The following is a 27,181-nucleotide window of genomic DNA, read 5'->3' on the forward strand; positions in this document are numbered from 1 at the left end:
TTAGGTCTCTACTAGACTGATAATTCCCGTAGCACACCATCTCAACAGCAGATCCACGTTGTTGAATGCAGGGCTGGCAGTTGATCAACAGTCTTGGTTTCTATATTGGTACGACAAGATATGCATGTTGACGTGCAGCTGCAGATACCAAGCACAAAGTGAACTGATGAATCTGATCTGATTTCTGTGCAATGTACAGTGTCCGTACCTGATATGATGATATGCATGATACTTGGTGTCGTGACGCGTAACTTGACGGTGAGTCGATTCATTGGGCTACTTTTACTTTGATGGTGACATTCATTCGCAACACCAGATATCTAACAGTAACATTGCATGTTATCTCTTTTCTCTGTGGATCCACAAACAATCACATGTTTGCAGCATCCCTTGGGCTCCAATCCATAAACAAGGACAAGGGATGGCGAAAAGATCCATTTATCTATCGCAGAGTCACGATAGATCCACCCGGCATTACCGGGCTGCTCGGAGCGGAGCAGATCAAAGCGCCGATAAAGCTTGAACTAGAACGCTCTAGACAACGGTCGTTTGTGTACTGTTATTGGCGGCAGATATCTTGCAAAGCTTCACCAGAGAAACAAACGTTGAGGTTATTATATATTTCAACTACCTACTATCCAGACCCGGTAGATCTATTTCATATCCCACAGCTACTTTACATATCCCCCAAAATCACTTCAACTAATAGACCCTTAGTTGACTTTGGCCTGTCCAAGGTTCTGGATAATGTTGGCGCCGTCAAAGAGACCGCCGTTGCCAGCCTTGGCACGGCAAAGGGAGCTTCCACGCTCAATGACGTTGTTATCGCACTCGAGGTTGGACTGCGCAACACAGCTTAGAGAAGAGCCGCCTATGATGATGTTAGCGATGCTCGACAGATATTGTTAGACTGTTACTTACAGTTGTTTCCACCAGGCACGCAGCGACCGGTCTGGCCGTTGGCAGCAGTGCAAGTATCCTGCTTCAAGCTGGTGTTGGCAACACAGCATGCTCCGTTGGGAACAGGTCGGTTGTCGTTCTGGCGACGGACGTTGACAGCGCTGCGAGGAGCGTTGCGAACACCCTCAACGTCCAGGGTGCCAGCAGAGGCAATGGCAGCGAGGCCGAAAACAAGGGTGGCGAGAGAGAACTGCATCTTGAATTTGTTGAAGGTGAAGAAGAGGTTGTTTGTTTGGTTGGTTGGTTGTAGTAAAGAAGATGTGAGATGTGAAAGTAGACCAGCCGACCAGCGGAAGAGAAAAGAATTGAAGATAGTAGGTAGGTTGAAATTGCTTGTTGAGTATCGAACTGAAGAAGCAAGAACAAAACTGAGCGTCCTATCAAGGCATCTTATACTTTTTGACGACAACTCCTGCGATGCCTCTCCAGCGCTTTCTCAAACGTCTGGAGACTCTTGGTATGTTCTCCCCCTTACCGAGGCATCGTCTCGAAATTGGCCCTGGTGTTGTTGGGGAAAATTAGGCTATAGTCACCGCAGCTGTATAGATGCATACTAGACAAGTGCTATAGTCCAGAGCATCTTGGCCATGAGCGGTGACAGGCATGAACCCAGGCCTCACATCAGACAAACGCTGTACTGAGATTGGATGACACAGAGAATGCCTGGTGTTCAGGTTGTATTGAGATGAAACGGTTTCCAACTTGACATCTCTTTCGGAAAAGTCGACCGAGAATAGCATAGTCTAGGAACTGTTTTCAAGGAGAATAACTACAAATGCTATAAACAACTGGAAACTCTGATGCGGTAAACGCCTCCTTGAGGCATCGGATGCTAAGTTATCCGTTCTAGGGGTAGAAGAATTTGAGACGTGGGGATGGGTGTCATATTTAGTGGGCCACTATAGTGGTATATAGACGCTAAACTTGACGACACATTTCTGTCATGTTGGTCTTGGAGTTTCAGGTTTTCTCACATCTCGAGTGTTAAGATACGGGCTCAATAGACCCTGATAAAACAAACAATCCATTTTGGTCTTTTATTACCGTTGATGCGAAAGACCATCAACGGCATGTTACCCTACAACGCTTGATATGTCTGGCAGCAATTACTCAACAGCCAATCGTCTATATGTGAGATCAACTGGACGATAGCCCTCGGGGTATGACAGAGTATTCATCCAGTTCGGATCTTACTAAAGCATTGTTTCGTTTATTTAGTTACTGCTTGACACCTTAGTAATTCAATAAACATCAAATGTTGTGTTGATATCAATATTGACCATGGTCAAAGTGCGTACAACATCGGTTAGTGCAATGAGTAATCCAGTCGAGACTCTTCTATTTTACTGGGCCTCGTTTCTCCCTTGTTGAAGTTGCATCCACCACAAAACACCAAAGGAACAAGGTGAATCAATGCATAAGAAATAAACGCTCAAGCGCCCATCAAGCGAGATACATCAGGCCTGTTCAATTATCATACCCTTGAAGATCTGAGCATCAATAATCTCATCACCCCTTCATCGTCATCTCGCCAAAAAAAATTAATTAAAAAAAATGGCATCGTCTTCATCTACTCAGGGGTCCGTGACTACACGCGCGAACCCCGATCGCATTGTACCTATGCGCGTCATCGTCTGTGGCGTTCATCGCACAGGCACGCTGAGTATGTTTCCATCTGACTCATCTGCTCATCTCGTATTCCAGACGAATCCTGTCAAATATACCCTGCAGCTAAATAGCTGAAACACTTGTTGATACGTGCGCGCAGGTATTAGAAACGCCCTCTGGCAGCTTGGTTTCCACGACTGCTACCACATGCAAACACTCATCAAGGACCCATCTCGCTCCCCAGAATGGATCCGTGCTCTCGAGGCAAAGTACGCCGGACGCGGCTCCTTCACCCGTGCTGACTGGGACCGTCTTCTCGGCGACTGCCAAGCCGTGTGCGACGTTCCAGCTGCTTTCTTCGGCGCCGAATTAGCGGAGCTCTACCCCGAAGCCAAAGTCATCATCCTCAACCGTGACCCTGAGAAGTGGTATGAGAGTGTGCTCAACAGCATTTACTTGTTGACATCTCCCAAGGACATCTGGGCCAAGCTAAGCATGATTTACTGCTTTTTTCTGGATTCTAACATTCAGTACATGGCAAAGTATAGCAAATCTATGAGATCGCTGGTGCAAAAGTACGATCACGGGAACGAGAAGGACAAGGCTCTGGCGTGGTACAAGGCACAGTATCAAGAGTTTCGCGATCGTATCCCTGAAGAACGTCGTTTCGAATACACCATTACTGATGGGTGGGCACCTCTGTGCAAGTACTTGGATGTCCCCGTGCCCGAGGTTGAGGATCCAGAGACTGGTAAAAAGGTTGTTGCTCCATTCCCCCACCTCAATGATGGCGAGACGTTTCGCCAGAACAGCAAAGTCATGAAAAAGAAGAGCAAGGAGAGAGCTAATCAGAACTTGCTTGCTGGTGTGGGAAGACTGGCCTTGACGGGTGTTGTGGGATATGCTGGATACCTTGCGTGGAAGACTCGGCTTGGCGGACGAGTTTAGCTGAGTTGTAATATGCTGCCATGTGTTCAAAACTATCTGTAATATGTACTACTAGTATGAAATCTATTATTGTTTGCTTTATATTGACCTGTTGTCATGGACATGTTGGCAAGTTGCGACTGGATGAAAGAGGCAAGCTGTCACATGGCTGACTCGGGAATAAACCACGATGCAAATAGATCCACAAGCATAAGCAGATGAATTGAGGCTACATAACTTTCACAGTGCTCTAGTACAAGCTGTCATAAAATAGCACCCCCACGCTCTAAACACACGTGAGGAAAATACTCTGCAGTGGCCCGTGTTGTTGGAGGTTTTTGTATCATGACGATGATCATGGTTACTACTGAAGATCACTCTAATCACATCTATTTTTACTATATGTGTTCAAGTCAAGGACTGTAACTGCCTATTACTTCTCTTTCTTAGATGACTCTTGCTCGATAAAAAAGAGACACAAGTACAAAAACCAGCAAATGTGTATGTTTAGCATTCCTCGTTGTCCTCCCCCACGCTCTTGTCAACTCCATACCCGGGGACTGTCTCCCCTCCTCTGTTGTCCGTTCCATTCCCCTCTCACGTTACATCACAATTCAGAAGCATCATTGGTCGTGCAGAGCGTGGGGGGCAATTCCGGCTTTCCCCAATTCAACAAACAAATAGGGTCTAAATAGTAAGCTGTGAGGCTTAGACTGACTTGGAGGGATCAGACGACTGTGATCACGAACCGGTACCTGCTTCTGCGGGGATAATGGTTGTGTGAATGTGATGGAGGGCAACCCATTGAATATGCTCGACATTCTGTCTTGGTACAATTTGCTTGGTTGTTGATGTTGGTGGCGTTGCCAGAGTTGATTCGTGTTGTAAGTCGTGTAGCTCTCACCGTCCAAGTATTTTGTGTTTTGTCTATCCGTCATGTTATAAACCTTGTACCGAACAAAAACCCCCACCGAGTCTCCATAAACAAATCGTGTCTTGTCTCTTGACTCGCGTGTCTCCATCAGAATCAGGCGAGCTCACCGGTTCGGTCCGGAGTCTCTCGGCCGGGGGTGTGAGAGCGAGAGTCAACGGACGCCCCCCGGAGACAATTACTAGACTTTCCCCCGCCTTTTTGATCCCGAGCTAAGACTAACAAATCCCTGTTCTTGATCCTTGGCCTCTTTAGCTGACCTTTTACGACCCCCACGCTTTTTTGGTCTTGAATTGAAGGACGCTTGAATCTTCAAAGGCTTAGGGACGATGTTCGCGTCCTCATGACGAGCGCGCCACTTGCTGTTTCCGGTTGGACATAAAAGACCTGCTGACGCCGGCCACTTTGACGATGGATCTAATACTCATCAAACTATCCTTTCTCGTCTTTTGCCTTTTGTCTGCTTTGCTTGTATAAAGACAGCGTACATTCTAGTTCATACCATCTATATCCTCTATGCCTTCGACATTGCTTGAAACTCCTACAATGGGCTCTCCCAAAGCATCTCAACTACGCCTAGGCGATGGCGTCTACGTCCCTACCCTTGCCTTCTTCACCCCCGAGGATGAAGTAGATGGTCCAGCTCTTGAAAAGCACATTGTCAAGTTGCTCGAGGCAGGCGTAGCTGGCATCGTTGTTCACGGCTCCAACGGCGAATGTGCCCATTTGTCTCCATCAGAACGCACAACCATCATCCGTGTTGCTAGAGATACCATCATCCACGAGGCCAGCGGTACTCGCGTTCCACTCATCGCTGGCTGTGGCGCTCAGAGCACACGGGAAACGACTGAGCTGTGCGAAGATGCTGGCAAGGCCGGTGCCACTCACGCTCTTGTGCTACCTCCAAGCTACTACGGCGGTCTTCTCCCCGATGATCTGATCATTCAGCATTTCTACGCCGTTGCTGACAAGAGCCCCATCCCTATTCTCGTGTACAACTTCCCCGGTGCTGCAGCCGGACGGGATCTCTCCTCGGATACGATCCTCAGCATCGCCAAGCACCCCAACGTTGTGGGTGTCAAGTTGACGTGCGGCAACACTGGAAAGCTTACTCGTATCGTGGCCGACTGTCCCGAAGGCTTCTTCGTTGGTGGCGGCAGTGCAGACTTCATCCTGCAGGGTCATGCGGTGGGCGGCAACGGTACCATCTCTGGTCTAGCGAATCTCTGCCCGCGAGCATGCGTCCGGATCACAGAACTTGCCAACGAAGGCAACTGGATGGAAGCCCGACAACTGCAGGCCAAGGTAGCCAAGGCAGACTGGATGGCGATCAAGACTGGTTTTGTAGGAGTCAAGGCAGCGCTAGGTCACTTTGGTGGTTACGGAGGCGAGCCTCGACGACCATGCGTTGCGCCATCTCAGAAGGAATTGGATACTATCGCTCTTGGATTCCAAGAAGTGATGGATCTTGAGACAACGCTGTGATTGGGGAGGCAAAAAGGATGTTTTGAAGGGGAAAAGACAAAACAAAAAGCAGGTTTGCATAGCGGCTGACGATGATGATTGATACGATACATGATTTTCAAGCACGAGATGGTGTTGTGGCGTTGGGGATACTGTACACATCTGTACGGTTCCAATTCTGAATGCTGCTGTAGTACATAGTTACCTATACTAGCATATTAATATCATACCTGATGAACAATTGTTGCAGACGCATTTGTAATTGATATTCCACGACTCTGCGTATTTTTACCCCATCGAAACTACCGTTCCCCGCAAAGTGGCCATATATCCCACGCATGCAGTGTAACGAATTCCCGAACGGTGGCATATGTCGGGAATCGGAGAAGAAGTGGATTGGACGGATCAAAGGAATAAGCATAGGGTGTCTCGTGGTCAACTTGGAGGGGCATTCAGGCACGTCTGACATTTCCGCATTTGGAGGAGTACTTTTCTGTGGTCTGCAGGTCTCACAAGGTTGAGGAGATTAGTCCGATCAGCACAGGAGTGTTTGTGACGTGGGAGTTGATATGATGTGTCCGTATAATGAACTTGTGTCGAGATATACTCATCGTTATAGGTCACATCAAACCATGTATCTATGGCTTTTAGTGTTGAGCTTTCAACTGAAATCATGGTATAGGCGGTGCCCGGGTATCTGGTGGTGTTTTGCGATTTCTAATGGATGGAAGTCTAATACCAACTCTATAGGTGGTGCCCGGGTATAGCATAGAACGGTATAACTCATGTTACAGGCCCTCCAGCGCTGTCTCTACACTACCGAGGCTGTAATATTGAACCCGAAACTAAACCCGACCGGACATACGGACATAATTAGTCCGGCTTAATGCCCCTCCATGAAAAAAAGATGGTCACCGCCTAACATTTTTGCCCCACCCTGCGATTTTCTACGAAACCACCAAAAAAAAGTTGTGAAAATCGTCAACCCAAACCATCGATTACTCGAAATATTCCCAGCACAAAAATGCCCAAAGCGACAAAAGGCAAGAATGCCGGCCCCCGAAAGGGCCCCTACGAGAAGCCCGCCGCAAACAGGGTCTTCAAGTTCAACACCAACATCGGCCAGCATATCTTGAAGAACCCTGGTATCGCAGACACCATCGTCGCAAAGGCATACCTCAAGCCCACCGACACCGTCCTCGAAATCGGTCCCGGAACTGGTGTCCTCACCACGAGAATCTTGGAGCAGGCCAAGGCTGTCAAGGCTGTCGAGCTCGATACCAGAATGGCTGCTGAATTGACGAAACGAGTCCAGGGCGGGCCTCTGCAGCAGAAGCTCGAGATCATCATGGGCGATTTTGCTAAACTCGATGTTGTGCAAGCTCTTCCCCCCATTGATGTCTGCATCAGCAACACGCCCTACCAAATTTCGTCTATCATCGTCTCCAAGCTCATCTCCATGCCCAAGCCCCCACGCGTCAGCATTCTCATGGTTCAGCGAGAATTCGGACTGCGATTGTGCGCCCGCGCTGGCGATTCGCTATACTCTCGTCTTTCGGTCAACACACAGTTTACTTCCAAGGTCTCAATGGTTGCCAAGGTTGGCAAGAACAACTTCTCCCCTCCACCCGAGGTCGAGTCCGTCGTCGTGAGGATAGAGCCTCGAACAGACGTCCCCGCTGTTGGTCTGGAGGAGCTGGACGGTGTACTGCGCATTTGCTTCTCGCGAAAGAACAAGACGCTGCGAGCTAGTTTCCTCGACTCGCATGAGATTTGCGAGCGCAACTGGATCACATGGACGTCCATGTATCCCGACAAGGTCAGTGAGAAGGATCTCGACCTGCTCCGCGACAGCATGGACACCGCCGAAAAGGCAGCCGACTCCAAGCAGAGCGTGTGTGGCGTTCCTGTCAGCAAGGCATCTCTCAAGAACTTGATCCGAACCAAGATTGAGCATGTCCTCGAGACCACCGAACTCGCCGAGGCCCGAGCCGTCAAGTGTGATGAGAATGACTTTTTGAAGCTCATCTTGGCTTTCCGTGAGAACAACATCTACTTCACATAGAGCACACTACGATACCCAAAAGTTATGATTTTATCTTACCAAGTATTCAATCCGTTTAGATTGAGCTACTATTTCTGCCGCACCAGACGGCCCCGAACGACATGTGCTGCATCCACCCCACAACTTTGGGAGCAGCACCGCAGTGTCGGACTTTTGTTGATCAAGGATTGGGCCATAGGCATAAGAGATGGACAGAGTAAAAAGAAAGTGATTTTGAGGCCGCCAGACCGCTCGGCAATACATACCCAGACCCCACGCCAGACACCCTCCGACCCTCATTTTGAGGAGACTGTGGGGATATTCACAAAGTGTCCGACATGCGGGGAAGCGTGGGGGTTACTCGGACAAAGCGCCGGGAGAGGTTAATGGCACATGCAAGCAGAGACGGTCAAAGAAAAGACTGCTCCTCAATTGCGCGGATGCGGGCATGAGGAGTAACTGAGTCACGTCACGTTTGGGCAAGATGCACAGATTATGCTTGCACAAAAGGTCTGATGATCAAGTCAGATCCAGATGTAATAAGATACCCTAGAATTCTATGATATGCATGTCCCCTGCTTTCTAAAAGTCTGCCGCGTCAAAGTTGCGGATCAAGTCGTAGTAGAATTTGACAATGTCGATGTGCGAGTCTATCCTGATTCTTTCGTCGACTGTGTGAATGTTCTCTGAACCCCGCTGTCGACTTGGTGTCCATCGATAGATGTTTGGCGAAAGGTCTATATTCGTTAGCATGTTATTTATATTGACAGGGTTATTACTTACTCAGGTAATGTCTGGTGTCGGTGTTGCCAGTCATGATTTCACCCACAGGTACAACATTTCCGCCGTCAAAAGCAAAGCTGTGCTGAATCGTTCCTGAAAAGATATCCCAGATAGGGCCACTCGTTGGGGAAACAGGCGTGACGACAGAGTTTCTTATGGCTGTAAGTTTGAGATGACCATCGTAGTCGTATCCTGTCTCGCTAACAGTGCCGGCAAACGCGTGGTACTTCTCATCACCCTCATACGCATTCACGCTGAGATTGTACTTGCTTACTACAGAGTCGATGCTCTTGAGGAATTGCTTTTGCACCTTTTCGTGGCTATCCTGTGGTGCAACACGGTAGTTTACGCCCAAGGTGACAATCTCTGGCATGGCGTTGATCTTTTGGCCTCCGCTGATGATGTCGACGGCTTGCGTTGTCTGGACGGTGAACTTTGCGCTTGGGTTGAGACGGATGAGCTCGGTGGTCAACTTGTCCAGGTCATCCTTCTTGAGTAGTTCGTTGAGCTTGGGGTGAGCGTCTGGAGAGTGGCGTGCCAGACACACGAGGTGGTTGTACACGGGACTGTCCTTGACAATAGCAGGTGAGTAGGGGTTTGATTCGAGGGCAGATACAATCTCGGACATGATTCCGATGCCAGTGTGTGGGTGAGGAATAGAGCTGTGGCCGCCCTTGGTACGGAGTTCGGCCCAGATGTCAATGGCGCCTTTCTCCTGCACTGACGGAAGGACGTAGAGCGTGTCATCGATAAGTTGAACCCCCGAACCGCCCTCATCAAGAATAAAGGGAATACCATTATCGCCATATCGTTCCGTCAAGAGCTCTCCGATTTTGGCGGCGCCGCGAGGACCAGAGCACTCTTCATCGAAACCAAACGCAAGGATCAAAGTGCGCCTGTGCGACCATTCAGTTTTAGTGAGCAGGGTCTCAATGGCTGACATGAGAGCTGTAAGACTGTTCTTGTCGTCTGACGAACCGCGACCCCATAGCCACTCGCCGTCAAAGTAGGCGTCGAAAGGAGGGTGAGTCCAAGTTGAAGGGTCTGGTACAGGAACGACGTCTTGGTGAGCTGCGAGGAGATAGGGCTTAAGAGAAGAGTCGCTTCCAGCTATTGTGTAGACAAGACCAAACTTGTTGACCTTTTCAAGCTTTGCATGCTTGTGGCTATATCACCCTATTAGTATTTTTATTCATAAGAGAAGGTATATGGACTTACATGGCGGGATAGGTCTTGGCCAAGGCATCGTGTAAATCGTAAAACGGAGCCCACCGCTCATCTTTATCTACATCACCAAGATCATCATAACAGATGGACGGGACACGAACAATCGCCTGATGTCGTTTCACTTGTGTATTAAAAGCCTCTTTGGACGAAAAAAGACTGTTGGCATCAGGAAGTCCATCGTTCTTTGGTGTGAGAACAGGTGGAAGGTCGCACGTAAAGTCGTTGGTGATAGTGTCTTGGCCACCAATTGGCTTCTGTGCACCTCCAAAGGGACCCAGCACAAAACCTGATGCGCCAGCGACTGTGGCGAGCACAGCAATTGATGATGATTTAAGCACCATTTTTCAATTGATGAATGTTGACAAGAGTCAGAAATTGTTGTTTTGGTAGAGGTTGGATTTATAATGGAGCGGGGAATAAGGGAATTAATTAGTTTGTACAAGGGCGAGAGACAGTAGCACGACATGCCGAAGCCGGAACCCAGGATCATGATAAGGCTCCCAATAAGGCAGTTGATTCACGATAAATACACGAACTTTTGAAGCGTTGTTTCTAGTCATGTTGGATTGATCTACATAGTATTATACCCAGGATATAAATGGGTTTCTTTCATACAATAAATGCTACCTAAAAGTTGCGTATAACCTAAGACATTGTATACCTCTCATATCCGTCCAACAATCTCAATATGACAACCTATAATGCTCTCATCTTCCCTCTTTTATATCATCTAGTCTCTTCCCCAACCAGGCCTCAAAACCTGCAAACTGAGCAACATGACTCCATCTTCCACAAAACTCCTTCAGAGAACTAATCTGCTCTCCAACCCATACCTCTTGCTTCTCAGCCCGACTTCCACTACCACCCAACAACGGTCCAAGTTCCCAGGCCAACTTGGCTGAACACACTGGACAGAGATACGGCGGCACTTGGCCATCCTGTCGGACACTGTTCACGCCTTGCATGACGCATGCGTAGTATGGACAGTGTGCGAAGCCAAAACAGTGACCTAGTTCGTGAGATACCGTGATGGCTAGACGGGCGAACCAGTAGCTCGCGAGTTCATCTCTTGTCGTGAGTTTGGGGACTCGTTTTGTTGCTTGGACGGCGAGACTGAGTGCAGAGTCGGATGGTGGTTTTCCATATGCTGCGCTGCTCGATTTCTTGACTCTTTTCGCAACACGGGGTTGTTGTTCTTCTTCTGCTGCAGCTTTGCACTCGTTATCCACGAATGTTTTACAGTGAGAATTCGGCCACATATGCATCCGATCTATCCCAGCCGGACCATCCAGAGCAGGATTGTATCGAAACGAGGAAACAATGCAGACTCTGCTCCCACCCCATGCCCTACCAACCGTAAAATCATCATCCTCATCTTCATACAAGTCGTAGTCTGTGAGCATGATGACAGCGAAGGCATCATTTGGTATTCTCTGTAGAAGGGCATCTGCAACGTCGTCCAAGTTAACCTGTATTCTAGCACGTCCGTCCAATGGTCGACATCTGACGTCCCATACATCTGGTTCCCCGGGCGTTTCAAGTCCGATTTTTGTTGTTTTTGAGCGTGCTTTTGGCTTCTCGTTCCATGGTCGCCATGTAAAAGTTTCTTGGTACTGCACAACGTTCATACCATGATAAAAGGCGCGCAGATAACCGATCAAATCATTGACTCGAGGTGATGAAGGCGTCCACTTGTCCAAGTCTTGAGCTGATCCAGGTAGAACAGGTTTGTGCCAATCTTTCATCATCTCCTCCAAATCTTGAGGAATGGTAGGCGGCAAGATGACGTAAATAGTCTTCGTTTCTGTCGTGACTTGGTTTCTTTCATCTTCTGATGGCATATCAAACCACTCTTTGAACGTCTGTCCATCATCATCGGGTTCCACTGCTAGTTCGTCGTCTGGCAGTACCAAAGGCCCGGGAAACGTCCACGGGTTCTTCATGGCGTCTTGGTGAAGTACAGGTTCTCTAGGACGTTTTCCACTTTGTGAAACTGCCGCCAAAAGCTTGTTCATCGGTGGTCTTGTGAAGCCTGCATCTTGGGCGGCAGGGCTACAATCGTTGTACAGTGAGATGTGGTTGCATTTGACCATCTCGCTCAAGTTTGTGAAGGAGGAATGAGTGAGAAGCCCTTCGAATGGTGAATATTAATATTTATATTCCAACTACCTTGTGCCAGATATTAAGAGCCAAGTATCCTGAGTGAAAGTAAAATTGTAGGTGTAAGCAGGAAGTTATTTAGTGCACGCAGTTACCTTTCACTGCACGATTCATGTAGACGACACGGATAATTTACCCTGAAGTTGTTTTTGTGTCGGGGTTTTTATGTCGGCCTCAGCAACACTAACGCACTAAGACAAGGGAGAGATAACAGTCGGTCTATGTTACAGAACTGCATCTTTGACCACCATCAAATAATCTAATGAACAATGATCAAAAGTTTGTTTAAAGTCGTGTATCTGGTTCAGGTTGAAGCCATCGCGGTCTCCCAGCATCATACCTCCCCTGACAAGCAGCCTCAACACACGCAGCCAAACTCCCAAAATACATTACTTTCCCTGTAAGTCCTGGGCCATAATGAGCATACTTGCTCGAATTCGTCATAATGGTCTTTGCTGTCCGTGGTATAACAGGCTCTGTAATCATGCACCAGCATGTGTCCGTCAAAACCTGTACTCCAAACTCCTCAAGCTTGCTTATATAGCCTGCTTGCTCTGCTAATTTGTATATAGATCGTCCACAAGTAACCACAACAGCAACATTCGCTGCTTTTCTCCGCCCTTGACATAACTCTGCAAGCTTTCGCATCTCGGGGAGCGAAAAGTGTGGGTTACCGAGAGATACTAGATCGAGAGGCTGGTTTATTGGTGCGCTGTTGAGTTTATCCCAGCTATTGACTAGATCACTGGGCTTCACTTCGAAAGTGGTGAGCTCAGAGGCAACGACAGCCTCGAGCGTGGTTGCTTCTGGTGTGACGCCAACAATGTGAAACATTGGAGCGCTTGAGACAGTTGCGAAAGCAGCGCCAAAGGCTTTCAAGTCGTCTGTAGATAGACCGTATGATTCAAGACCTGTCAGTACAGGAATTCGACTCGTTGATAGAGTTCCAACATAGTAGCCTAGGAGAGGAGGAAACGAGTCGTCAAGGTCCGTGATATTCTCTATCCCGCTAACATTGACGCGGACAGAAGCCAGTCGATTGGCATATATATGAGGCCCTCCTTTTGGTGCCCTCCCCGTCAAAGCAATAGATATATCGAGAAAATCGGGATACTTCATCGTTCTGGCTCCCAAGACACTATTCGAATAGACAACAGCATTGCTCTCCGCCCAAGCAACCTGCTCACCCAATTTGGGTGCACTCTCAAGCTGATATGGTGCGCAAGTATAAGTTGGCTTCGCTCCCATGTCAACATACGCCTTTCCCAGCGCATCAGCCGCTTCTCCAAAAGCAGTGTCAACTCCCAAAGCTCGCCATCGTTTTTGATCGACAGAGATGGAGTTGAGTGTTGTTGGGACGCGCACTTTACCACCCCAGTCACGAAGTCTTTCTGCGAGCGCGAGTGTTGCAGGACCTGTGTAGACACAGCCGTCGACGTGAACTTGGGTTATGTCCATGAGACGTGTAGCACCGAGTAGATGAGCCATGCGGAGGACTATGCGGAATGCTACGCGGGATGCTTCGCCGTAGTCTCCCCTGAAAAGTTCTTGATCGAGGGTCGAGAGCTTTATACCTTCGCGGGCGGGTGCAGTCTCGAGAATGAGACCACTTTCGGGGTCTCTGGCTGAGTCTGTGTGTTTTGAAAGGATAGGGGCGGTGGAAATATGGCCATAGTCCACATAAATTATTTGTCCATCTAGCTTGAGGAGTTGTCGGAAATCTTCCTTCTTCAGCACCAGCACTGGAATAGACTGCTGAAAGACTTCTTCAGCAATCATAACACCAAGAGTAAGAATGTCTTCTCGTCTTTCAAATATGATTGCTTCAGGGGCTTTTCCATTGAGAAGAAGCTCAAGCATAATTCCACTTCCAGTGCATGATCCTCGACCTCCCGGTATAGCGAGGATAGTGTTTTGGAGATGTTTCCCGCTTAGTGTATGATGGCGGTCTATAACTTCGCTTGTCTGAGGGTCGACGCCTCCCCAGAAGCTCAGTTCGAGGTTGCTTGCGAGGAGTTTAGCTGAGGCTCTGCCTTGAACGTAGGCTGTGCCGGTCCATGTAGTTTCTTGTAGTGAACCCATTTTTTGTTGTGAGTTGAAGATATGAGTGGTGCTCAGTGTTGATCACGGCTCTTGTGAATATTGATACTTATCAAATCCACTCCTTCAAAGCAGGGGTTTTTCTATCATGCTCAAATAGTTGATGCTAGTGACTATGTTAGAAAGTGCTTGGGAATCGACAAGAATGAATTTGTCGGTTGATTATATTAGCAAAACTTACATAATAGTTCAAAGACTATGGGAGGCCCTAGCGCTGATCGCTTAGGACAATCCCGCGTCAACCCGTCTCTGGAACTTTTGATGATCGACAGTTGAATACTACTATTATCGACTCATGACTACGACCCTCAGTAAATGATGCCTTTAAGAGAAACTAGATAGTATCTCTTGCTTGTCAGATAGTCAGTGGAACAACTTATCAACCCCGCATTTCGCTATCTTTCAGAACTCCATAGTTAGTGACTATCAGTCGGCTTAGGTCGGGATGTGAAGCCGGTCTTGACGGACCAATAGCCGGCATGTTGGTTGCAAGAAACATGGCTTTGTGACTGCTGTATTGCGAATGCCTCGAGCGATATAGTATCTGAGTCTTGGAAACAGTGATAAGAATAAGGTCTGAAGAAGCGACTTGAATGTTCTGAGATAATGTTTCGGTTCAAATCGCATAGAAATCAAGAACGAATAATCACTTTCCCGATAGGTAGTATTCCCTACTCCGTACATATATAGGTAGGTACTCCTTGTCTAGCATGGGAATAAGACAGTTTGTGTTTCCAACCACTGGGTTATTTGTTGAATGTAACTTTGACAGGCACTCTTATCTATCAAGGTGCTGTGCCGACTCCCCGACTTCGGCTCCAGCCCCTTGCGTCATCCCGCTCTACTCCACAAAAACCCCAAAGCTCAAGTCAATTCAATTGACCCGAGCTTTGTATTCAAATTCCTGACCCAGCGCAACCGTCAAGAACCTTAAGCTTCAACATAGAGCTTTATTTCTCCACAATGCGCGTCGCAACAGTCGCCAGTCTCTTGGCTTCAGCCTCTCTGACCATTGCCTTTGATTGGCAACAGGTTATTGGAACATCTGACAACCGCGCGCCTTCTGCTGTCTCCACCGACTCCGACGCTCCCTGGTACCGATCCGAGCTATTGAGCTTGCACAAGTCTCTTATTGAGACCTCTTCGGTTTCTGGAACTGAGCATGATGTTGGCGTCTGGCTTGAGTCTTATCTCGAGAAGAAAGGGTATACCACTGCGCGTCAGGCGCTTGAGCCATTCGAGAACACCCCCGACGGAAAGCCGCGGTTTAACGTCCTGGCATGGCGACAAGATGGAAAGAAGACTTTCGACCCCAAGATTGCTGTGAGCAGCCACATTGATGTTGTTCCACCACACATTCCCTACGGAATCGATGATGGCGAGGTCACCAAAGAGACCATGATCACTGGTCGAGGAAGCGTGGATGCCAAGGGTAGTGTTGCCGCTCAGATCACCGCCGTTGAGCACCTCGTTGAGCACGACAAGATCGACCCCCACAAGGTTCTTCTTCTGTTCGTTGTTGGAGAGGAGGTCAAGGGTGATGGTATGCGCCGTTTCAGCACTGCTCTCGAGAAGAAGGAGCTTCCATACAACCTCGACGCCGTCATTTTTGGCGAACCCACCGAGCTCAAGCTTGCCTGCGGACACAAGGGCATGTTGGGCTGCGATGTTACCACAAAGGGCTTCCCAGGCCACAGCGGTTACCCATGGCTGGGCAAGTCGGCCAACGAGCTCATGATCCGAGCATTCGCCAAGATTTTCGAAACAGATCTCGGCAGCAGTGACCTCTTTGGTAACACCACTGTCAACGTTGGTCGATTCAATGGTGGAGTGGCAGCGAATGTCATCCCTGAAGAGGCCAAGGTCGGTTTGGCTGTGCGTGTCGCCAGTGGAAAGCAGGATGATGGACACATTGCTGTTCATAACAAGATCCAGGCCATCTTTGACGAGGTCGACAAGGACGCCTTCATTTTCGACTGCACCCACGGTTATGGCCCTGTTGAAGCCAACTGCGACGTCGATGGTATGTTGATCGAAATCTGCCGAGAAAACCTGCTAACATGTTTAGGTTTCGAGAAAATCACCGTCAACTATGGAACTGACATCCCCAACCTCAAGGGCGACCACACAAGATACCTGTACGGTCCTGGGAACATTCTTGTAGCACACGGAGCGCGAGAAAACCTGACTGTGGCCGATCTTGAGACAGCTGTCGAGGGATACCAGAAACTGATTCTTCATGCGTTGGAGCAATAGCCTACTTGGCCTCGTAGAAGCCCCAAACTTTTGCTCCCCTAGTCTATGTGGGATGATATAGTACGACATAATATGATATGAGATAGTAGCCTTACGCTGAAAAGAAACATGACATCGTAAATCGAGTGCTTGCTTAAGCACCGGTAATTTTAGCCCACCGCTCTGGCATGATCTTGCTGAAATCAAACTTGCCATCTGCTCCCTTCTCAACGGCGCCCTTTTCAGTGACCACAGCGTCGATGAGCTCTGCTGGGGTGACATCAAAAGCAGGGTTCCACACGTTGATTCGCTGGTCAGCGGTAGCAACTCGCACCTTGCTGCTCTCGTCAACTGAGCCGTCAGGCTTGATCACGGCTCCTGTGACTTGCGTGAGTTCCTCCGACTTTCTCTCCTCAATCTTGATGCCATCGCCAGTCTCGGTCTCCAGATCAATACTGGTGGTAGGAGCGGCGACGATGAACTTGATACCGTGATGCTTGGCCAAAACAGCGAGTTGGTATGTACCAATCTTGTTGGCAGTATCACCGTTGCGAACAACACGGTCAGCGCCTACGATGACAGCGGCGATGTTCTTCTCTTGCTTTCGAGTGCGGAAGAGCGATGCGGCCATCGAGTCGGTGATGAGTGTGCTGGGGATCTTCTCAAAGACCAGTTCGAAAGCAGTAAGGCGGCTTCCCTGGTTGTAAGGTCGAGTCTCTGTGCAGAATGCGTGCTGAAGGAGATCCTTGGATTGGAGGGTTCGGATTATACCCAGAGCTGTACCATGGCCAGATGTAGCAAGGGATCCAGTGTTGCAGTGAGTGAGGACAGAGATCTTCTGGTCAGGAGAGGCACCGGCTTGCGATCGGAGCCACTCAGCACCATGATCGCCAATGGAGAGGTTGGTCTGAAGGTCCTTTTCGAAAATCTTCTCAGCCTCCTCGATGAAAGCAGAGATGACTTGGTCCTTTGTTGCAGAGCTTCCAACTTCTCTGATTGTGGCCTTGAGTTGGTTGATGGCGTTGGTCAGATCAACAGCAGTAGGTCGACTCTCCTTGAGGTAGTCGAGAGCCTCATCAATCTGAGAAATAGTGCCTTCGGCATCTGAAGCTGTGATACTTCCGTTTTGAAGCTCTACAGCCAATCCAAGGGCTGCGACAATAGCGATTGCAGGAGCACCTCGTACTCGCATCGTTGCGATGCTGTCGAAAGCCTCTGTTCGGTTGGAGACATCATCGTAGTGGAACTCGTGGGGGAGACGGAGCTGGTCGAGGACCTGAAGCTGACCGCGAGTGTACTTGACAGCCTGAAGAGTCGACATAATAAACATAGTGTATCTCAAGAATTATGGACAAAAAGAAGAAAAGATGTTTGACACTCTCATGCCCAACTTCTTACCCAAAATGTTGCCCCTCCAAGATTCTGCCAGCACCCCACCATAGAATAGCAATAGCGTCATCTTAAACAACCAATTAAGTGTAACACGTGGACTCACCGCCTGGGACCGGACAAATACCCCTTCCGGCGCATCAAGATGAGCTAAGGGGGGTTCCTTACGTCAACAGGGGTCTGTACTGTAACGTAGTCCACTGGAGCTCGTTCGAGACAGCTTTAGCCTTTAGCCTTTAGCGGATTCAACGCTCTCGACATATCGCCGGGGCCCCTCGTACTTGTATTTGAACAAACAGCAATGACAAGTGCGTATTCGAGCTGTTTGCCATGGAACAGCCATTCTCGACGTCAAAAGTGACCGGTAAGACTTAACCCACTATCATGCGCCTTACACTCCAAAACATCCCTTGAATGTCACCGCTAACACACCTCCTCGTCGCAAGTCGAGTACTTCGATCCTCACGATGTTTACAAGCTCCTCGCCCCTGGCTTGATTCCAAGACTACCTCTACGAAACCTAAACTGGCAATCGCACGCTGGGCCTCTGCGATCTATCGATAGACTTCATGTCGAGCTCCTCAAGGGGGACGACCCTGAGGCTGATCCATCCCCTTATGCCCTTCGACGATCAGGGAGCACAGTGGATGATGGCTTTCAACAACAAAACTTTGGAGCTGGCGCCCAAGCACCATCGGCCGATCAGATAGATACCCAAGCTTTACCTTCAAGAGCAATTGGCAGTCAGCGACGACATCAGATTCCTGGTCTACGACGGACACCCTATCTCAAGGTCCTACTAGTAAGATGCGACGACAATGAATCATACAAAACCTCAGTTCGGACCGAGATTCGAGAATGGATCAGAGAACATATCCCTTCGTCGACCAACCCAAAACGAAACAGCCAACAAGAAAAGCACGATGCATTCGATTATTTAATCTTGCATGTTGTTCTTCCCAACACAGTGGCCTCGACACAGCCTAGAACAAGTGGACGCTCCGAAAGCACTTCAGATAAGAGCGGCCCACGATGGCGCACTGGATCGACACCTCTTTTTGAGAAGCTTCGCACTGACTTTTCTGGAATTGGAAAAACAGCGCCGGATCGAGTTGCTCAGATCAGAATCGGAATCAACGATCTCCCTTATGATCAACTTCCAAGAGTAGTTCCTGCGGTACCAACAGGATATCTGGAAGACGAGCGCGATGCTGAGAACGCTTGGGGAGAGCTCATTGCAAAGCTAAAGAGCCTTATTCTTACTTCGTTCGACTTGCGCGTGACTCAGTACGAAGAAGATATCAAAGAAAAAGACGGCCAGCGAAGTTTACCTGGGTGGAACTTTTGTACCTTTTTCATCCTCAAAGAGGGTTTGGCGAGAGGCTTTGAGAGTGTCGGCCTGGTAGAAGATGCATTGGTCGGATACGACGAGCTCAGCGTTGGGCTTGACTCCGTTGTCAATGAGCAGGCCGATGAAGGGTCGCCTACTAGGCACGGGGGCACAATGCTCACTTACACCGAAGAACTCAAGAATATTGTCAATAATGCTCTTGCCAAATCACCAGGCGGAGAAACAGCAGACGAAGAGGCCGTGGATCTTCAGTCGAACGAGACGATCAGGGAACATTTTGATGAAATACCTATCAACGCGACCAAGAAGGCTTACAGAGACAAGATTCTTGCCAACGACGTTTCGGTGTTTGATTTTAGGTGCTATATTTTTGCGCGTCAGGTAGCACTGCTACTGCGACTTGGAAATGCTTGGTCGTCGCGAGATGATTTACTAGCCAAGCTCAAAGAACAACAGGAGTCTGTCCTGCATGGAGTTGCCCCTTTAGCACCCCCTCCAAAGCAAACTGACGAGGTGGAAAACCTGTCTAGTCTCGGTGAGATATGCCGAAGGACTTTGCAGTTCATCCCAATTGTGTCCCAAATTATGCGCCGAGATATTCTTACTGCTGTGGCAGCCGACAAGTCTGATGAGGACGATTCGCCTATAGATCCCAACCTGTCCGAGGTTATGGACAATGTGGTTGCCTCATTTGCCTTTTCGGTTGCTCAGCAGATTCTCGCCCAAACAGCATCAAAGTCGTTGCCAATTCCCCCATCAACCCTCGCCCCTCCTCAGAGCGAGGAGCAAAAGGCTTCCATCCCTGAGCCAAAGACCATGATGCATCCTGCTAGAACCACATCACTTCATGTTCAAACAGGACTAGCACCTGGAACTCGTCCTCCTCTAAGCCCCGGCGTTTTCCCTGGCCCCGGTATGCCACAGATCAGTAACGATCAGGAGGCCCTCTTTCTCAAGTCAGGTCTCGAAGACTTGGCTGCTAGGCGCGCCGAGCTTTATATGCTCTCCCGAAGCATTCTCGGTAGCTTGGGTAAGAAGCGCGGATGGAGCGATGGCTGGAAGGAAGCGCCCATCATTGCAGAAGCTGAGGCAGACTTTGAAGAGATCAGTTTGCATGCACCGGCGTCAACAGATGCAACTACTTCAGAGGACATCCCGCCCTTGGACATGGGTGTAAACAATAGTCTCCTTCAGACTTCAATCGACAGCGCAGACAACTTTTACCGCCTATATGAGATTCTTACAGATAAAGCACTTCGACACTACACTGTCGCGAACCACGACCATGCCGTGCAGGCTAGTATGGCAGATCTGGCTGTGCTCAAGTTCTCCCTTGGGGACTTTGGCGCGGCTGCTTCTTATTTCTATCGAGCAACACCTTTCTTTGGTGAAAGCGGATGGACCTCGCTCGAACTATCCATGCTTGTCATGTACCTGCATTGTCTCCGCGAGATGAAGTCAAAGGATGACTACGTCAGAGTCGCTCTCAAATTATTGACCAAGTCTTGCGCTGCCGAAAGTGAGAGGCTGGAGCAGCGTTCAAAGAGAGTATCGACTATCGGGAAGCCTGAGCCTGCAGACGCCATGTCGATGGAGGGTGTCGTCGGTAATTTATTTGATCTAGCTTCTTCTTTATCCTCGCAAGTCAAAGTCCATCTCTCAAAGTTTTTCACAAATGTCGAACTTGCTGGTGCTCCTGAGTATTTCGAAGAAGAGGACAAATGCTCGCTGACAATAAACCTCTGGAGTCTTTTGCCAGACGATATCAAGCTTGATGGAATCGACGCAAAGATAACGGCCGTCGAGACGGGGCCAACCAGAGAATTGCGCTTCTCGAGAACAGGAGACATTGTGCTGCATCCTGGTCAAAACAGCATCCAAGTCAACTGCACAGTAAGTTTTCCTAATATGTTATTTGAGACCGTACTAACCATTGCAGTCTGTTGTTCCTGGAAAATACAAGATCGATCATCTTGGCTTATCTTCGAGCAACCTTCTCCTCCACTTCGATAGAGATTTCAACACGGCACCATCGCCAACAACTGACATCTTCAGGCATCCCGACGTTGTCATCTTCCAGCGCGAGGGTGCTCTGGATGTTCAGCTCATAGCTACAAAACATACTGCGCTAGACAAGAATAACACTCTTGATCTAGTTCTCCATCCGGGTTGGAATTCTATAAAGAAGTGCGAGGTTCGGATCAAGCCAACCACCGGCGGTCTCAGACTCTTGACTATTGAAGCTAAAGTTGTTGACTCGTCTGTTGAGTTTGCAAAGAAGCCTGAGTCTGGTGGTGTCATCCATTTCAACGAGATTGAGGCCGAAGCAGCCGTTACCTTGCGATTCCCCTATTCGGTTGAGCAAGACATGGCCGATGTTTCTGCCAAGGTCGATGTTGCTTATACAGTTGAGTCGGGCGAGAATTACACTTTTGCCAAGTCAATCGTGATTCCCATCTCCTTGGCTTTGGGCGTCAATGTCCAAGATGTTTTCAAGCATCAGGCCCTGTACTCCCGATTCAACGTCTCTACAGCGACTCACAGCCCTCTACGACTTTACAAAAGTGAGCTCATAGAGGCAGATTTGTTCGAGTCTGATTTTGGTGTCCCACCTACCGACTCAACAATTGTGTTCTCGAAGCAACCAGCTACACTCCTGTACCGTGTCAAGAGAAAGACTAGTGTCAGATCAAGCAAACGAGTTGCAAGAACCATGTATCTGAAGCTTTACTACAATGTCCTCCAAAAAGAGATTGAGGAGGCTCTTGTGAGTTCGATATTCGGAGCCCTCAATGACCCCAGTCTCGCTTCGTTCTCGAAGCTTGTTCGGGCAATAGTCGTTAGGGAGGCAAAGGCATTGCAACCCATTGATCTTGAACGATCTGCACTATTGGGAGCCGTATCTACCGAATTTCTTGCCGAAGTTCAATGGGATAAGCACTTTGCTGGCATTGGAAAAGTTCCTGGCACTCAGGAGGATGCAACAGACAGGATCTCATCTGCCATCAAGGCTTGGCAAATCTCAAACGCTCAAGTGCCCCTCTCAGCAATTCAACCTGATGATCCATGCACTCTTCTTATTCCAGTCGAGATTCCGTCACTACCTATTCTTCACACGGCCGACATACAACTTCAAACTCCAGTGACAGAATTGCTCGACCAGAAGCCCGGTGCAATTCCCACTGTGGCTATCAACCAGATGCTCCCGGCCACGCTTTCTCTAAAGTGGACACAGATATGGGATACCGAGATGCAGCACAAGAAGGATGTTGAATACAGCTACGAAGTTTCCGCCCCGCCCGATACATGGCTTCTCGGTGGTCGCCGCAAAGGTCACTTTGTCATCCCTGGCTCAAAACGCGAGCCCCTCTCTTCATCATCCGACACGGAGGCTCAAGTTCCTATCATATTGATTCCTTTACGGGAGGGTTGGCTGCCTTATCCTATCGTTGAGATCAGGGAAGTCAAGGATGGGATTGAGAATCAAGCGCAGACATGTGAGTTGGATTTTAGAAATCTAGGCGAGTCGATACGGGCTGTGTGTGAGAGGAAGGGTGTGACTATCAGCTTGGATGCAAGCGGGCCAGGAGGAGGGCCTTTGGTGTTGGAGAGCGAGGAGCCTAATCGTGATAGGGGAAGGATAGTTGCTTAGATTTGTCAAGGCGTTTAGATGGGTTTGATACTGAGTTTGTTTGAATGGTAATAGTTCTCGCCTTGTTCATGATATCTTCCATCAACTACTCCCAACCGTCAAGCGATGCGTGGATTGGCAAGAACTTGTTTTCATCTCGGTCCTTTACATTCACTCTCCTTCGAGAAAGCAACTCAACAATGCGACATAACGCAACATACCACCCTCACCCAACTACACCACTGAAGAGCAAAAACCTCAACATATACGAGATGTAACCACCCTACAGCTTCTCACCAACTTCCTTCTCCCCCTGCTTATCCACAGGGATACAGACAATAAACATCAAACACCCACCCTCGCTTCTAAACGGGCCATACCGCATCCCGGGTTTCCGGTACGCATAAGCGCCCGTGGACCAGCCCTGCTGCAGATTCTCATCGTACAAGTCACCCTCAGCCATGTAAATCTCTTCAACGTAGTCGTGGATAAAGACGTCCTGCTGGTTACGTGCACCGGGTTGCCATCTTTGTAGAGTGGTGCGTCGACCGGTCTGCTTATCTTCGTTAAGGACGAGTTCGTCTACACCTGGTTCGATGGGGGACCAGGTGCGGTTGTGGGAAGTGGTTGCGGGATGGAATTCGAATTGCTCCATTGTGAAGAATGCAAGATTGATGACTCAAATTGTTGCACAAAGACTGTAAATTATCTGACTGGTATCACCACCTCAGCCTCCAGCCTTAAATCCTCCTACATTGAAGCCATTCCTTGTAGCATAACGATATCAATGATATCATTTGTAAGCTGACAATGACAAATGAAGCAACTCCCGAATTCTCCTGCCAAAAGCAGAGCAAGTCTACATTGATTACCTCAGAGAGGCAATTAGGGAATCTCGTAACACCTTGGCTTTTCAAACAGAAGAGAATGCTTTGGCAGATTGACCAAAGTCAGCCAAGCCTTTAGACCAACGCTGACTTGGACAACACAGTTCAGGCTGCAATGCCCCATACACCGAAATGCTACGTCAAGAGGGCTAGAATGACCAAGAATGTTCTACAGCATTGATTCGAGCTATAATTAATCACCTTGTTGTGATTCATAAAATAGCGGAGGCATTTACAGCAACCCAGAGTTGCATTGATCCCAGCTCATATTTCATATGCTAGTGACCGAGCCAGGGGTATAGAGTTGCGATGCGAAAACATGCGGCTATTTTAGGCTTTCTCTCTGGCGCCGAAAAGATAACCTTAGTCGTGAGTGCATCAAAACGGTCTGCTTGCCGTCGGGGTTACAGAAATTGATAAGAAATCACGGTGAGATATGCAGGATTGAGATCTGCGCTCACGAGGTCTCTCTGACTCCATGTTGGACGCCCACTCGGAGACTTTGACCAAGACGCCCAAAAGGTCATGGGGAAACTAAAGATCGATGTCGAGTTGCATCAAAGGGTAATGCATATCCAAGTATCCAATGGATTCATTTGGACCCTATCAAAAACCCCATGTCTGACTGAGTTGTTTCATGCCGTGACAGCGACATAAACTAAACTAGTGAGTTTTTTCCAGGGATATAAAACGGGCGAATAAGACATGGTGACAGCTTGAAGGTTTTGGCGACCAAGGCATTCCTCTCTCAGTCTCATACAATTCCCCATAACACCGTCGATCTCACGGCTAGTCACTGTGTAAACCGAAGCAGGGCGTATAGTGTTGCAATAGATAGTCACCGTGAGGCGGGGAGGTGTTACACAACAGCCAGACCGACATGAAAACGAATCGCCATATTGAGGTTGAACAGCCGCCATCACGAGCATCTAAGACACTGCATTTGGATTCATACAGTAGACTGGAGGCTGAAACATGAACCCAAAAGCTTGGATGCCGATAATGCCGTTTGCATCTCACAAGTGGCCGGTGGTACTTCTGATCGCCTATGCAGGCAGACTACGACTCTGTAGAGTAACGGGTAGACGGGGCAGCGGGGTTTCTGTCAAATGAAGAGGCGTTATGCTCTGTGTTAAGATCTTCATAACCTGCGTTGCACGCCCACTGATAAACGTTGCATCGTCAAAAGGGCTTCCATTGAGATTGAAAGCACACGCATGCACACCATACTGAAATTGATTGGAACTGTGGCATTGCTGAGAGTCCAATTGGTGAAACGCATCAACGGGAGCCAAGATAACCGGCGTCAGCCACCCGATGAGACAGCGACAGACCAATTCAGCTTTGGGGCTGAGACAAGCTCACTGTTTTGCCTGTGGATAGTGGCATGTCCACCGCTAGATTGACGTTCCTTTCTCACGAGGCCTAAGCCAAGAGGTGTGAGAGGGGCGGCATTGCCAAGAGCCGAGGGAGTGGACCTTGAGACTCAAAAGGACAAAGATCTCCGCGAGAAACTCCAAGTCGTGGGATGAACAACAAACGAGAACAAGAGGCAGAGGGGATCAGCAGCGGTTGAGAACAGGATCAGAGGTGCGCATGAGGCCGATCAAAGGACTTTCGCCCACTAGAAGGAGGTTGCAATCAACACGAACAACACTCTTTGTTGGGGGGACCACAAGTCCTTGAGCTTTCGGTGTTTCTCTCCTCCCTCTGAATCATCGTGAACATCCTCATACAGCAGCAGACAGCTCACTCGACGAGAAGAGGGCAACAGTCAAAGCGATACCACCTGTCACTTGCAATCGCTGCCCAACGCGTCCGAAACGAGTCTGACAGGTTGGGTTTCGACCCATAGCGCCCAGTTTTTGTCCGTAGCGATATAAAAGGACCCCTATTAAACAACGGCTCGGCCGAATGAGTGTCTCCGAATACTCGGCCACGACGCGTACTGCGATACTAAGCGAAAAGACTCATGGGCAACGTGATGGTGAAAAAAAAGGCTCGGCTCACGACATGATGAGACCACGGCCATGACCAACTCTTGCTGTGACATTGAGCGTATCGCTGCTGCTTCGTGTCCCTCTCTTCTGATGGAGACCCTCTCACGATGACTTCACTTCTGACAGGTTCGGCAGTTCTCGTTACAGGGGGAAATAGGCGAGGAAACGACAACTATGGGTTTGGTTACAGTTGTCTTGAGACGACAGGCGCCAGGATGAAAAGAACCTTTCAATCGGCTACAACCGTGAGCCACTTTTTCTTCCACGTTTCTTCCACAGCGATAGTGATACCCTTGTAGAGAGAGCGCTGGACGGTGCGAAGAATGACGAAAAGATAGTGATCATCATATCAATGACTAGGCCCGCATATCACAATCTGAGGGGTTGCGGGAGTAACGGTACGAGGGACCGTCTTGGACTGTGCGGTCCTGGTCAGCGTAAGAGTGACGAGTGATAGGCATTCATTGAGGTTTCGAAAGACGGTCACCGTTTCGCTGATTTTTTTGATCTTCAAGCTCATGTTTCGCACTCGAGAGGAGACGACTTTGTAGGGAAGTACGTACTATGTAGACGCGGAGGACTGTAGATCCATGACATCAGCCCAGTTGAAGGGGTAGGTTGAATTGCATGTACCTGGACCCTAGCCGCTGGGCGATGCTTTGTGTTTCCGACAGCGGCAGAAGATGCAACCCCAGAGCCAGTCAGTTGAGGGATGGATGAAGCAGATGGATGAGCTTTGTCGATACGCGAAGGACAATATGTTGGCTTCTTCCCCGGGAATTGGCATTTGAAGGCTAAATACACCAACTTATAGAGCCGCATAAACGGTGTAAGTGAATCACTGCATCGTACTAGACAAGTGAAGCAGCGTTTCCTAAAGTCAGTACACTAAAATGTAAGGCGATCAGCTCAGTCGTTGACCGGTAGTGATCTTTCGGTTCAAATTCCCAAAAAGGTCAGTGAGGTGACGCTTCAGTACAAGATTTGCAGGTCGAGTCACAAGAGTTGGAAAATCAGTACCAAACTTGGTTTCTTGACCGACACCGCCGCTCAAGGGTCAGCGCAACCGACCGAGCAGACAGTAGTAGACACTGTATTATAATGGTTGACGGGTATTGATAGTTTTGTCGCAGTTGCGTTCATCAATCTGCGACGTATTCTGTGGATGGAGGGTCCAAGAATAACGGGAAACGGGTGACTAGCGCCCAATCGTAGTAACGTATTAGAGACGGGTTGTTGACGCCGGACTGAGAAACCGGTGATCCATCTCCACGGAGTAGCAAATAAAGAAGACGAAGCCGGAGCAGACTATTATGGTTGAAAGAAGAACAGTGCTGTGAGCACAGCAACGACCCACGGGTATTCGATAGTGGACAAGTCGCTGAAATTTAGAGGGTTGCGCCTTCGTTGAAAGAGCTCCGAGCCCCCCAAGTCCACCCAAGGCTGGATACTTGATAGGCTTCCGAGAGCCGTTCGTTGTATCG

At 48.9% G+C, this 27,181-nt stretch overlaps 12 protein-coding genes across 12 annotated transcripts; 6 read left to right on the forward strand and 6 right to left on the reverse strand.

Annotated features, from left to right (window-relative positions):
* Positions 1 to 607: 607 nt before the first annotated feature.
* Positions 608 to 1,310, reverse strand: FGSG_05046 (uncharacterized protein). The gene is made up of 2 exons (XM_011325227.1): positions 922 to 1,310; positions 608 to 871 (listed from the first exon to the last, which is right to left on the reverse strand). The coding sequence occupies exons 1-2, from the start codon at positions 1,154 to 1,156 to the stop codon at positions 714 to 716; spliced, it is 393 nt and encodes a 130-aa protein (XP_011323529.1). The 5' UTR covers positions 1,157 to 1,310; the 3' UTR covers positions 608 to 713.
* A 1,204-nt stretch (positions 1,311 to 2,514) lies between these two features.
* On the forward strand, positions 2,515 to 3,516 carry FGSG_05047 (uncharacterized protein; the record flags this gene model as incomplete). The annotated part of the gene is made up of 2 exons (XM_011325228.1): positions 2,515 to 2,623; positions 2,729 to 3,516. 2 exons carry the CDS (start codon positions 2,515 to 2,517, stop codon positions 3,514 to 3,516), a joined length of 897 nt encoding a protein of 298 aa, XP_011323530.1.
* Positions 3,517 to 4,874: 1,358 nt separating this feature from the next.
* On the forward strand, positions 4,875 to 6,132 carry FGSG_05048 (uncharacterized protein). Its single transcript, XM_011325229.1, has one exon. The coding sequence runs from the start codon at positions 4,973 to 4,975 to the stop codon at positions 5,909 to 5,911; it is 939 nt and encodes a 312-aa protein (XP_011323531.1). The 5' UTR covers positions 4,875 to 4,972; the 3' UTR covers positions 5,912 to 6,132.
* Positions 6,133 to 6,870: 738 nt separating this feature from the next.
* FGSG_05049 (dimethyladenosine transferase) lies at positions 6,871 to 8,497 on the forward strand. Its single transcript, XM_011325230.1, has one exon. It carries the CDS (start codon positions 6,915 to 6,917, stop codon positions 7,953 to 7,955), a length of 1,041 nt encoding a protein of 346 aa, XP_011323532.1. The 5' UTR covers positions 6,871 to 6,914; the 3' UTR covers positions 7,956 to 8,497.
* A 19-nt stretch (positions 8,498 to 8,516) lies between these two features.
* On the reverse strand, positions 8,517 to 10,285 carry FGSG_05050 (uncharacterized protein; the record flags this gene model as incomplete). Its single annotated transcript, XM_011325231.1, has 3 exons — positions 8,517 to 8,671; positions 8,718 to 9,883; positions 9,936 to 10,285. The coding sequence occupies 3 exons, from the start codon at positions 10,283 to 10,285 to the stop codon at positions 8,517 to 8,519; spliced, it is 1,671 nt and encodes a 556-aa protein (XP_011323533.1).
* Positions 10,286 to 10,651: 366 nt separating this feature from the next.
* Positions 10,652 to 12,037, reverse strand: FGSG_12671 (uncharacterized protein; the record flags this gene model as incomplete). The annotated part of the gene is made up of 1 exon (XM_011325232.1): positions 10,652 to 12,037. One exon carries the CDS (start codon positions 12,035 to 12,037, stop codon positions 10,652 to 10,654), a length of 1,386 nt encoding a protein of 461 aa, XP_011323534.1.
* A 253-nt stretch (positions 12,038 to 12,290) lies between these two features.
* FGSG_12672 (uncharacterized protein) lies at positions 12,291 to 14,186 on the reverse strand (the record flags this gene model as incomplete). Its single annotated transcript, XM_011325233.1, has 1 exon — positions 12,291 to 14,186. One exon carries the CDS (start codon positions 14,184 to 14,186, stop codon positions 12,390 to 12,392), a length of 1,797 nt encoding a protein of 598 aa, XP_011323535.1. The 3' UTR covers positions 12,291 to 12,389.
* Positions 14,187 to 15,133: 947 nt separating this feature from the next.
* Positions 15,134 to 16,578, forward strand: FGSG_05052 (uncharacterized protein). The gene is made up of 2 exons (XM_011325234.1): positions 15,134 to 16,227; positions 16,273 to 16,578. Exons 1-2 carry the CDS (start codon positions 15,168 to 15,170, stop codon positions 16,458 to 16,460), a joined length of 1,248 nt encoding a protein of 415 aa, XP_011323536.1. The 5' UTR covers positions 15,134 to 15,167; the 3' UTR covers positions 16,461 to 16,578.
* Positions 16,579 to 16,593: 15 nt separating this feature from the next.
* FGSG_05053 (uncharacterized protein) lies at positions 16,594 to 17,760 on the reverse strand (the record flags this gene model as incomplete). The annotated part of the gene is made up of 1 exon (XM_011325235.1): positions 16,594 to 17,760. The coding sequence occupies one exon, from the start codon at positions 17,758 to 17,760 to the stop codon at positions 16,594 to 16,596; it is 1,167 nt and encodes a 388-aa protein (XP_011323537.1).
* Positions 17,761 to 18,158: 398 nt separating this feature from the next.
* On the forward strand, positions 18,159 to 22,831 carry FGSG_05054 (uncharacterized protein; the record flags this gene model as incomplete). Its single annotated transcript, XM_011325236.1, has 3 exons — positions 18,159 to 18,192; positions 18,275 to 21,072; positions 21,119 to 22,831. The coding sequence occupies 3 exons, from the start codon at positions 18,159 to 18,161 to the stop codon at positions 22,829 to 22,831; spliced, it is 4,545 nt and encodes a 1,514-aa protein (XP_011323538.1).
* A 262-nt stretch (positions 22,832 to 23,093) lies between these two features.
* FGSG_05055 (uncharacterized protein) lies at positions 23,094 to 23,465 on the reverse strand (the record flags this gene model as incomplete). The annotated part of the gene is made up of 1 exon (XM_011325237.1): positions 23,094 to 23,465. The coding sequence occupies one exon, from the start codon at positions 23,463 to 23,465 to the stop codon at positions 23,094 to 23,096; it is 372 nt and encodes a 123-aa protein (XP_011323539.1).
* A 2,339-nt stretch (positions 23,466 to 25,804) lies between these two features.
* FGSG_05056 (uncharacterized protein) lies at positions 25,805 to 26,799 on the forward strand (the record flags this gene model as incomplete). Its single annotated transcript, XM_011325238.1, has 5 exons — positions 25,805 to 25,942; positions 26,155 to 26,252; positions 26,342 to 26,397; positions 26,512 to 26,526; positions 26,606 to 26,799. 5 exons carry the CDS (start codon positions 25,805 to 25,807, stop codon positions 26,797 to 26,799), a joined length of 501 nt encoding a protein of 166 aa, XP_011323540.1.
* Between the last annotated feature and the right edge of the window lie 382 nt (positions 26,800 to 27,181).

Source organism: Fusarium graminearum, chromosome 3 (genome assembly GCF_000240135.3).
Source record: "Fusarium graminearum PH-1 chromosome 3, whole genome shotgun sequence".
Classification (NCBI taxonomy): Eukaryota; Fungi; Ascomycota; class Sordariomycetes; order Hypocreales; family Nectriaceae; genus Fusarium; species Fusarium graminearum.